Genomic DNA, 11,816 nt, shown 5'->3' with positions numbered 1-11,816 from the left:
CTAGAAGGCTGGAGAGATGGCTCAGCTGTTAAGAGCACTGCCTGCTCTTCCAAAGGTCCTGAGTTCAATTCCCAACAATCACACGGTGACTCACAACTATCTGTAATGAAATCTGGTGCCTTCTTGAGGAAGAAACCTGGTCAGTCATCCTCATCAACTTAGACCATGACACCCAATATGAACAAGTTCAACAGAACCACCATATACATGCTGCCCCTCATGATTCAGCACTGCCAGGGCATACATTTTATTCATTCACTATAACACTACCCAGACTAAGCTGAATCTACAGATGGCACTAAGTCATTGTCCTTCTGGGTAACATGGGTAGCAAGTGGGGGACATAGGGGTTGGCATAGACTAATCCAATGCTAAACCTTCGCTTTTTAGCATAGATGGATCAAGCTGTCTCTACACAGCTAGATAGCTAATTTGGGGTGTCAGGGCTTAAGCGCCTCCATAAAGAAAGGTAGAGAGTAGATTGTCTTAATTTATGACTTGCCCTCTAACGTTCCGTTCCTTTTCTGTTACAGCTGTCTGGGCCTCCACATCATGAACAGCACCCCAGGAGACATGAGAGATGCTCCTGCCCCCAGCCACCGGCAGTGTCTCCTGCCCTCTGTGGCGCACACTCCCTCTGTCACCGAGGTGACACCAGCTAAGAAGATAACCTTCCTCAAGCGGGGGGATTCCCGATTTGCTGGGGTTCGCCTGGCTGTTCATGAGCGCACTTTCAAGACCTTCAGCGCCCTCATGGACGAGCTGTCTCAGCGCATGCCTCTGTCCTTCGGTGTGCGCTCTGTCACCACACCCCGGGGCTTACATGGCCTCAGTGCCCTGGAGCAGCTACAAGATGGCGGCTGCTACATCTGTTCTGATAAGAAGCCCCTGAAAACTCCCAGAGAGCCAGGCCAGCTGCAAAGGAAAAGCCCCTCTGCTGGGCAGTCACGGGGTTTTGAAGGTGGGCATGAAGCTCCAGAAACAGCCTCTTCCTGGAAGGGTCCAGTGGCCCCGAGGAGGCTGACACTGGTGAAGAATGGGAATCCTAGATGCCAGCAGACAGTGGTTGTCAGTCACAAGGACACCAGGAACCTGAAGGCCTTCCTCAGCAAAGCCTCCGAGCTGCTGCGCTTCCCTGTGAAGCAGGTGTACACAGCCAGTGGGAAGAAGGTAGGCTGTGGGGCAGGAATTACCTTTGGACCCTGGGTCAAAACGCATAGATGGACTAGTAAAGCATCCTTGATTGCCCACTGCTAACTAAAGGTGTAGATGTGGAGACATTGAGTCAAATCTGTTAACCAAGCAACAATCATCAGGCCCAGGGGGAGATAGCTTGCCAGGCCAGCCTGAGGACCTGAATCAGAAACACACACACACAGAGAGAGAGAGAGAGAGAGAGAGAGAGAGAGAGAGAGAGAGAGAGAGAGAGAGAGAGAGAGGAGAGAGAGAGAGAGAGAGAGAGAGAGAGAGAGAGAGAGATGGAACACAGACTCGGACACGGACACTTTACTCAGCTCCCATTTAGTAAGCACTTAGTATGTAGCAGGCTCTGAGCATGGCACACACTGCTCCTTTGTCATACAATCCTCTCAACAGTGTATTTCCATGTGAGTTTAGGGCAGGAAACCGATCACTCGGGGTCCCTTAGGCATTGAGAAATGTAATGCAGGGTATTAGGGGGCAGGTCTGGAAAGCTGAGTATGGGACCGGGGTTGGGGTTACAGAGATGGCTCATGACATACTGCAGGTCCCCGTGCCTTTGCTGGAAGCACCATGAATGTTGAGTTCAAGAACTCATTGGTGGCGCTGACAGCCAACCTTGGGATTCTCACGTGCGCACAGCAACCTCAGTCAGAGGCGGAATGAGGTGGTGTCCACCGAACAGCTTCCTTCTCAGTCTTGATCAAAGGCTCCCAGTGGAGGGGGAATCCACCCTGCACTCAATCCTGACTGCAAAACCTAGGAAGTGTAGCTGGTACCTTTCTAGGTCTTGAAGATGAATCTCTGACAAAGGCGGGCATTTTGGGAAACCGAGCTAGGCTGATCTAGCTCCATCTCCCCACCACCTGGTCCTGTATCTGCTTAGCCCTGGGGCCTCCCTCCCGTAGTCAGAATTGTATTTACTCACCAGGTGTGGTGGTGCATGCCTAGAGTTCCAGTACTTGGGAAATAGAGGCGAGAGCATCGCTCACTGGAGACTAGCCTGACCTATACAGAGAGTCTAGGGCAGTCTCAAGAAATAAAACAAAAGCATATTTGCTTTCTGCCCCAAGCCACATCATCTCTGTGCTGTCTGTCTTCTAGTTTGGTTACAAGCCCACTTTGCTATCCTCTCTCAAAATCTATCGAAGTTAGTAGCCCCCAGAATTCCTTGCATAAAGTAGTACAAGAAATCACGAGCAAAAGCCAGGAATTTGGTTATCGTACATCTCTCGGAGAGCTAATAAGAAAGTCAGGCAATCTCCCACAAGGCTGTTGTTAGTGTTCACATTGTCCCTTCTACTCTTTGTCTAGTGTTCCTTCCACCTTCTGTTGGCCCTTCTGCTGATGGTAGCTACGCATCTGATGGAGTGACTGAACCTTGATGCTGGCAGGATGAGTCCTCTGAGTTCCTTCTTATATAGGGCTGCTGGGGTCTTTTGTTACCTTGTCCTGCTGTACGTGGCCGTCACACAAGGCTCCCAACAAGGGTGTCCCCATTGTGAACAGCAACCAGACTTCCCTTTGGTAATCAGAACCCGTTAACCATCCTACACAGGAACCCTTCTGCTGCCTGTTAATTCATTAGCCTGGGGTGCCCTGTGACTGTCTTAACTTCTAATTTCATGGAACATTTTCCCCTGGGTCCTGAGTTCACTAAACCAGCAAAGCTCAAAGATGATAGGAAGAGAAGTAACATATACATCTGAGCCACAGATGTGCCAATGACAAGGTGTGGTGGCACATGCCTGTGATCCCAGCACTCAGGAGATGGAAGCAAGGGAATTGCATGTTGGGAACCAGCCTGGGAGACGCAGAATTCTGGGGTGGTCTCAAGAAACAAAACAAAAGCAAAAGCATCATATTTACTTTCTGCCCCAAGCCACATCATCTCCACACTGTCTTCTAGTGAGAATGAGAGTCATTCTCATCCCTGGGTGTCTGTGGTCCATAGAAAAGCAAAGCAGTTCACATCACTTGACTTGGAAATGCATATCACATCCTATAGGAACACAGCTCAACCTCATAAAGGGGAGCCTCCCAGCTAGTTCCCACTTGGAATCTTCCATAGGATAGTCACCCCACTATTGCACATTATAGGGGTGATGGGGCGTATGTCTACAAAGTGAATTCTTATTGCTTTTGTTTTGAGATAAGGTCTCACTATGTACCCCTGGCTGGCCTGAAACTTGCTATGTATTCCAGACTGGCCTAGAATTCACGGATATCCACCTGTCTCTGCCTCTCAAGTGCTACAATCAAAGCTATACAAGCGCTATACCCAGATACACAGTAAATTCTATTGGTGTTAGCCCACTGCCTCATATCTTCTGACATGATGCCAGCCCTCTTCCTGGCTTGTACTGGCGTTAAGTGGGCATTATGTAAGCCCACGATGGAGATGCTAAAAAAGAACGGACGAGGACCATCTTTAACTAAAACAAAAGTCTATTTCATTCCAGTGAATACAAACTGCCCCCAAACAGAGGTGTCCTCATTACATAACAGCAGCAGTGTCAGAGGGGTTTGTTTGATTCGCTTCCCACCAGGCATCTGGCATCCACTGAGCAGGCCAATCTGTCCATGAAATAATTAACTTTTGGTGACCACTTACCATTGACAAGAATGTCCTCACCCACCAGCCAGTCTTGGGCAGCCTTTGGGAGCTGCTTCTATAGATTTCCTTGCCACCAACCCTCCAGTCTTGGTCCTTCTGAGTCCTTGACACTCAGATGGAACTCCTAGCCACTACCTAGCCATTGTTCCTTCTGTGAACCAAATCCAGCAATAACCTGGACAGCCTTCCCACATCCTTTGTGGCTCCTGAGTGGGTCTGGAATCCAAAAGTCCCTGGTACTCCACTGCCTCCTCAGCATTGGAAGTTACAGTTGTGAGATGGAATAGCAATCTACCCAAAGAAAAAATGCACCTTGAATTTGAAAAGAACAAAGGGCCCTCTTGATGAACTGGGCTGGATGGCAGAGTATATACAATTGTGTGTGATTTGGGGGAGAGGATATGATATGTGTCCCTTGGATAATTACTAAGGAGCATGATTGCTGACTCGTGTGCATGTGTTTGCAAGAAACTGTCTTTCAGATTGGCTAGATCACTTTTCATCCCCACGGACCATGAGTGACAGGTCCTGATGTCCCACCTCCTCGCGTTTGATGTTGTTCGTGTTCTAGGGTTTGGTTATTCTAATAGTTCCATGGGGGGGGGTTATCTCTTTGTTACCTAGCACACCCTTCTAATTTGAAATTATTGAGAAGGGCACACTGCATATTTTAAAAGCCCCTGATACGGCACACTACCATTTACGCAGTAACACAAGTCTTCAGGTATACAAGGCCTCCGGGGCCAGGGAACTACTTTAAGAGTGAAGTTCTATTTATTGAAGTAATGTGCCCTGCTCATCTCTGAGCCAGGATTTGGGAGAAGCATGTCCTGCTGCTGTGTTTAAGGGAATAGTCAGGCTCTCTAGGAAAGCAGGGCTGCGCCCGCATTGATCCACTCAAGCAAAGACATCTGGCTTGAATTATACAGAAAGTTATTAAATGCTTGAGAGGACTCAACTTGGGAACGTGATAGACTAAGAATCAGATCTCCCTATGGAAGCATTGAATGTTTTGCTACAAGCACCTTACAAAATGTATTCTGGGTGGTAGATATGCTCCGTGAAGCAGCTTAGGGCTCTTGACCTCCTTTCTATCCAGAGTAAACTGTGGTCACAGGCTCTCAGCTGGTGGAGACAGAGAAAGAGATTCTGCAGGCAGTGGGCTCTCAGACCCTGGCTAGTGGGACGTGGGAACCCAGAATGGTATATGCAAGGGTTAGGAAGGGCTGAGGAGATGGGCTCTTCCTTCCTGTACCATCCAGAGAAGCGGGTCTCTGCAGGCCAGGCTCCCAACTCCATGCTCACCTCCTCCAGGTGGACTCTCTGCAGACACTCCTGGATGGTCCCTCCCTGCTGGTGTGTGCTGGGAATGAGGCCTTCAGACAACTGGAGACGGAAAATGATAAAAGGCACAGGACCAGAACCTTATCTGGTGTGACTGCAAGGAGTGGACGGGGTGAGTTGATTCCGGGCCTTCCTGGCTCTTTCAAACAGGACAGTGACCCCACAGGCTTGGTTGTTAGCACCTCCAGATCCATGGAAAAGGTGCTTTGGCCAGGTTCATAGGTCTTCTAGCCACTTTGGGTCTCTCTTGCTTCTTCCTTCTTATATCAGCCTTAGAACAGAGCATGGCTGGAGACATCTGGGATCACTGTAGATTTTGATAGGGAAATTTGAATTCAAAGTTTCTAGGGTCTAAAGGGACCGTTAAGATTCCCAGTGGATGTCATTATGGAGGTGCTGAGCCCTATGAGTTGAGGTATCATTAAGTCCTTCAGAGTCACACCTGTCTTAGGCAGCAGTGGTGTCTACAAACAGGTTACAATGATTAAAACACACCACAACCATGGCCCATGCATTCAGACATATAGATGCATCCAAAAAGAGCCCACAGAAGGTCAAGGTCTAGGCTTCATGTTAAAACATACATTATTTCAAGGGCACAGTTCATAAATGCAGAATAAAAAGCTACTGGACTGATAATAGAGTTTGGTGAGTAAACAAAGGGCTGGCCTTGGTGGGACTCCATTGAGAACATGACCAATAACACTGCCAGTAACCATGGTCCACCAGTGGCTGAGACACAAAGACAATGTCTGGGCACAAACTAGAAGAGCCACCAGGCTTGCTTGATGCTTTCTCCTGTCCAGATATGTTCGTGAGGCCTGTCCTGCTGGACATAGGTGCATCCCACCAAGCATAGCTCGGGGGATAAAATAAGACATGCTCAGGACGCCATTCTTCCCTAGGGCTACTTTCTATCACCTGGGCCCCTCCACTTTTTGTCTGCCTGTGGGGCGGGCTAGACTCTCATGAACTGATGTAGTATGTTTAGACCTCTCCTGGAAATCTTTTTTCATCCCAAGAGCCTGACCATTGTAAAGGGAAATGAGATGATACCAGTTTATACTTTATGGTCAGATCATGGGCAGCAGCCTGATGCCAGGTCAATGAATCCCCACAGTGTGTTTCCATCTCCAACAAATAATCTCTCCAGACCCTGATGGTGTGGTGCCCATTCAGCAAGCATTAATATGCAATTAATGTTCTGTGCACGATGCTTTCTGTGCAACGATTCAATTGGTTGCATATAATGAAGCAGTACTAATGAGTTGCAGATCCAGCAATGGCAGGTAGCTGGTGGATTCAGGTTAGATTCACACTCAGTTCTTTCTTAGTACTCAGAGGAACCCACACGTCCTTCTGGAATGGCTCTGCCCTTGTCTTTCTGCTGCTGCTTTCTCCAGTAACTCAATGCCTTGTTCTCTTTTTTCTTGCTCCACTGTACAACAGGTTGCTGGGGACCAAACGCCAAGCAGAGCATGATGCACTCAAGGGCCAGGTCTGGCTGCAGGTTGCAGCAGTTTTCCTTGATGTCAGAGAGATCTGGTCTCAGTGGCCATCCGGCATCTGGTCAGCAAACCTGGGCAGGGCCTGCTTTGCACAAGCACCCTCGGGACACACCTGGCCCACCTGGCTCCTTGGTGGCTGCTGATGACGTAGAGAAGAAGGTCTGCATGAATGAAGACGGCAGTCTGTCTGTGGAGATGAAAGTCCGCTTCCAAATTCTGCGCGAGGATGCCCTGCGGTGCTCGCAGAGGGTGGGGCAGGCCAGTGTCTTCGCCCCAGCCAGTGGGGAGGGCCAGGTCCTGAGGGAGGCTGATCCCTTCTGCTGCAAACAGGAGGGCCACCCTTGGGGGTTCTTTTCTCATGGGGCCCAGGGCCTGGATCCCTGTGATGGAGGATACCAGGGAGCCTTTGATACGGACCAGCAATCACAGCCCAACTATGACATTTGGAGGAACCCTCTGACCACCCCTGGGGGTGCAGGTTCAACTCAGAGGAGGAGGTGGGGCCTGTCTAAGCTCTCTGGACGCAGGAGCCACTGGAACCAGGGGGCCAGTGATAAGAAAGGACATAGCAACAATAGTCCCGTCTCAGGTCCCAGGCACCCTAGAAGTGCCCAGCCAAGTTCCTCCTGTCCCTGGACTTCAGAAGGTGAGACAGACAGTGACACCTTGCATCCAGTCTCCTCAACTTCTTCCCTAAGTGGGGCTGAGCTAGGAGCTGGTAAGGACCGCTGTCTAGAGGACACAGCATCCTGTGGCTTGGGATCTGAGACCCAAGTTATAGAAAAAGCCCTTTCTGATACATCGGTCAGTGCTGAGTCTCATGAGATGTCTAGTGAGTGTTGTGAGCAGCACCACAGAGGCTCAGGCCAGGTGAGGGTCACGGTTTCCCAGGGGCAAGCCACCCAAGGTGACAGGCCCTGTGTTTCCACCCAGAGCCCCTCACCTTTGAGCCACATGCACCTTCAGACAGAGAACTATACCCAGAGTACCAGGTACCAGGAGGTTCGAGGTAAGCCTGATCTGAGGCTGTCCTTGGTTCCAGACCATTCTGCCACTCAGGACACACAGAGATGCATGCTCCCAGCTCCTGCCGGTGCCCCAGACCAATGGAGGCAGAAAAAGCATAAGAGGCCAGCTGGTATTGTGTGCTTACCTGGTGCCTCTGTCCCTTACCAAAGGGCTCAGAAAGGCCATGCCAGGCAGTGTCACTATTGCAGGGACACTCAATCCTCACTGGACACAGACTTGCAAAAGCAAATGCCTGAGGAAGGAGAACAGGCCTACCCAGGAGGCCTAGCACCACGGTTTTCTCCTCACTCACCCAGTGCTGGGAATCAGGCCTCCGGGGATCTTAGATCACCATTCTCCAGTTCTCTTGACTTTCAAGACCCGCAAACCACCAGCATAGCCACCATCCTACCCACGAGTGACTCAGACTGTGCTTCCAGCTTTTGCCATCCTAACACTCGCTCTGCAGAGCCAGCAGGGGACACCGAGTGCCCAGCTCACTCTCCAGCTTCCACACCTGTCCACAGCAGAGAGGTTGATTGTCTGTGGGACAAGGCAGGGACCCACCCTGAGCCTTTTTCATCCTCTGTTTTGCTAGACAGACAGCCTGAGGCAGAAGATCCAAGAACCTACCAAGATTGCTGTGGCTTACAGGTGGCAACATACCCTGTCCTCACAGGCCCCAGTGGTCAAACACAGGCCCCCATCTCTGAGGCCTACTGGGGGACCGGAAGCTTCTGCCCAACTCCCCCCCAGGAGCAAAGATGTTCCAGAAAGGATCCTACAAGTAGCAGTAGCCCCAGCAGTGACCATGGTCAAGCTGATGGTCAGGCAGAGCCCAGAAAGACTCTGATGGGCAAGTCCCCTAGTATCAGCCTTGAGGAACAGGAAGGAGATGGTGGTGTGACACCCAGTGCACTACCCTACTCCTCTCCTGATGCTGTGGTTCGTGAGTGGCTAGGCAACATCCCAGAAAATCCGGCACTCATGACATGTGATATGGAAGGTGAGACCACAAAGGTGGCCAGTGATGGTCCAGAAAGTTCTGAGGAGGAACTTGTCGATGGCTATTCTCTGAAAGTCCTGAGGGAACTGGCTCAGGCTAGACAGCAACCCCTAGAAGGGGCCACTGATGAGCAGCCAGAGACAGCAGGAGACCTCCCTGGGACTGGGTCTGTGTGCTGCAAACCAGAAAGTGATCCCTGCCATGATGCAGCATCAGGTGGAGGAGTGGAGGCCCCTGCAGAAGCTGGAATAGGAGAAGGGATCGCTGTGGACCATGGTTTGAGCCCATGTGCACTCCCCAGCAGGGTCTCAGCCTCCACACAGATCATGAAGGCCCTGCTGGGCTCCAAGCCAGGCCGGCCCAGCAGTCTCCCAGAGGTCTCCAGCACAGTAGCTCAGAGGCTCAGCTACTCTGCTGGGAGCCTCATTGCCTGCCTGGCCAGGCTCCATTTCTTTGATGAGGATCTGGGACCTCCGGGTGGCAATGTGAGGCTTGAAGAATCCCCCAAGTACAAGGAGATTCTGAGCATCTCCAAGGCCTTGTGGCCTGGAAGTGTGTTTGGGCAAGGCCAGCTGGACATGGACAGTGGCCTCAGAAAGCTCACTTCCCACCAGGCTCTGCTGGGGACTGAGGACTTCACCCCCACCTCCTCCTCTGGTGTAGATGTCAGCAGTGGCTCGGGAGGCTCAGGCGAGGGCAGCGTGCCCTGTGCCACGGCTCCAGAGAGGGCAGATTTACCCTTGAAAATCCCCTCCCCAAGACCCGATTCCAGGAACCAGGGGTACCCAGAGGTACCGAGTCATTCCACAGCCTCACCTGACCCCCAGGTGTGGGCTTGTGCCACCAGTGGGGAGGAGTCAAGTAAAAGTGGCAGGGAGCAGACGTGGGACACGGCTCCGGAACAAGCAGCGGAAAGCACAATGCTGGAAGAGGAGGCACAATCCCAAGAGACAGAAGGGAGGGTAAGAGAGAGGCTCCAGGAAGATGGTGTCCATGGGAAAGAGCTTCCAGAAGAAAGGGCTGGAGTCTGCAGTCAGGAAATGCTCCAAGCTGGCTCTCGGGATGGGGAGCGCTCACCGGAAAACACCAGAGCGTCAAAAGATGAAGAAGGAGGAGATGCTACCTCTGGAGGATTATGGCCCCCAGATGGGAGAGCGGAACCCACAGAGTCCCCCCGCAGCTTCAGCGAGAGCAACTCAAATGTTAGTGAGAGTCAAAGGGTTCGTGTGTCGGAGATGGGGTTGGAAGAGATGTCTGGAGCGGCTGCAACGGGCTGCAAGCAAGCCTGTATCGAGGCCAGCTCGGGGACCAGGAAGACGAACACACCCACAGCCCACAGGGAATCTCTGGACCCTGACCCAATCTGGGTGTCCAAGCTGCTGAAAAAGATAGAGAAAGACTTCATGGCTCACCTGGCTGGTGCCACAGCAGAACTCCGAGCCCGATGGAACCTTCCTGACGACAGTCTGCTGGACCAGATGGTGACTGAGCTCGAGCAGGATGTGGGCCGACGACTTCAAGAAAGCACTGTCAGGGAAGTGAGGAAGATCCAGAGCCGGGTAGGGAGGATGGTCCCAGAGCCACCCAGAGAAGCCCTCAGAGGCCAGACATCTCTGCAAACAGAGCTGCGCAGGCGCCGTCTTCAGGGTTTGCGTAACTTCTCAGCCTTGCCTGGCCAGAGCGCCCTCTCCCTCAGCCTGGAGGATGGGCCCATTCTCAGTGCAGCCTTAGGGACCAGCCCAGGTGTGGGGGTCATGAGGGATGAGTTCTGTCCCTGTGAAGTCTGCCTGAAGAAGAAGATGACCTTTCAATTCCCAAAGGATGCCACAGCAGCCTCCAGCGCACCGGTCAGAAAGGCCTTTGACCTACAGCAGATTCTACAGAACAAGAAAGGAGGTAGGGACAGAGAGGCCATGGAGCTGGCCCCTCAGAAGACAGGGACGGCTGTGCCTCAGGAGGACCTTGGATCTGTCCAGGGAACTGTTGGGAAGCAGGAGCTGCTGTTGAGCGTGGGGCCTGGGGTAGATGAGGGAGGGGAAGGGGAAGGGAGGCTGAGGACGAGAGAAGAGAAGGATCCTGAGCTCCTCAATGTAGAAGGAGCTGGTTGCCATGGGACAGAAGAAGATGCAGCCATTGTGAGAGAAAGGGAACTCCATGTCAGTGTTGCACGAGAAAGCCGACAGTTAGAGGAGGGTGGGACTGAAAAGGGAGAAGCCCTGTACCAGGGCTTTAGGGATAGAGAGGCTTTGGAGGCTTTAGGAAGACAGGGTGATGGTGGTCACTCTGTGGATACTCAGGACACTTCAAGAGAAAGACAGCCAGAGATAGAAGGAGGAAGTCAAGATGAAAAGGAGAACAGTACTTGGGTTAGTTCCGGAGAGGGCCAGAGGAGGGTGGTTTCTGAAAACAACAGCCTAGACCAAGAGGGGAGGCTCCACAAGTGTCACAGAAGGCCAGGCCCCCAATGCCACCATGCGGCACTCTGCTCCCAGGCATCATCTTTGGGCAGCTGCTCACAGGTATCTCAGAAGAGCTCAGAAGAAGACCTTTCAAGGGGAGAACTCAAGTGCACCAAAGACAAGCACAGCCAGGTCTCCCATGCGGAGAGAAAAGTCACCATGATGTGCCCGGAAAGTTCTTCTGAACAAGAAGTCTCCTCCAGCCCAAGACCTCCAAAGCAGGGGGAAGGAGAAGAAGTCTGTCATGCGGAAGATGAAGGGACAGCTGGAAGTTTGGTTTGTAGTCAACTTGGGGGTAGGCCAGATGGCTTTGGCCAGGACGATTTAGATTTCTAGACATCTAACGATAGGATGGTGACAAGTCTGTGATGGAGGAGGCTCATCTGTCTATGTGTTACTTTCATTGGGTAATAAAGAAACTGCCTTGGCCCTTTAATAGGACAGAAAATTAGGTAGGGTGAATAGACAGAACAGAATTGTGGGAGAAAGAAAGCAGAGTCAGGCAGACACTTCAGGCAGTCGCCATGCCTCTCCTCTCCGAGACAGACGCAGGTTAAGATCTCTCCTGGTAAGCGACCACCTCGTGGTGCTACACAGATTACTAAATATCGGTTAAAGCAAGATGTGAGAATTAGCCAATAAGAGGCTGAAACTAATGGGTCAGGCAGTGTTTA

The 11,816-nt window shown here is 51.7% G+C and overlaps 1 protein-coding gene across 1 annotated transcript; it reads left to right on the top strand.

Annotated features, from left to right (window-relative positions):
• Window positions 1–552: 552 nt before the first annotated feature.
• Window positions 553–11,478, top strand: Rp1l1 (RP1 like 1). Its single transcript, XM_038309596.1, has 3 exons — window positions 553–1,170; window positions 5,132–5,273; window positions 6,611–11,478. Exons 1-3 carry the CDS (start codon window positions 553–555, stop codon window positions 11,476–11,478), a joined length of 5,628 nt encoding a protein of 1,875 aa, XP_038165524.1.
• The last annotated feature ends 338 nt before the right edge of the window (window positions 11,479–11,816 follow it).

The sequence above is a fragment of the Arvicola amphibius genome, chromosome 13, assembly GCF_903992535.2.
Source record: "Arvicola amphibius chromosome 13, mArvAmp1.2, whole genome shotgun sequence".
NCBI classification, from domain to species: domain Eukaryota; kingdom Metazoa; phylum Chordata; class Mammalia; order Rodentia; family Cricetidae; genus Arvicola; species Arvicola amphibius.
Note: the sequence above shows the minus strand (reverse complement) of the source record. Positions and strands in the feature narration are given on the sequence as shown.

Coding starts and splice junctions, on each gene's coding strand:
- Rp1l1 (XM_038309596.1), top strand. CDS start 553: ATGAACAGCACCCCAGGAGACATGAGAGATGCTCCTGCCCCCAGCCAC. Junction 1,171..5,131: donor ACACAGCCAGTGGGAAGAAG/GTAGGCTGTGGG, acceptor CACCTCCTCCAG/GTGGACTCTCTGCAGACACT. Junction 5,274..6,610: donor GACTGCAAGGAGTGGACGGG/GTGAGTTGATTC, acceptor ACTGTACAACAG/GTTGCTGGGGACCAAACGCC.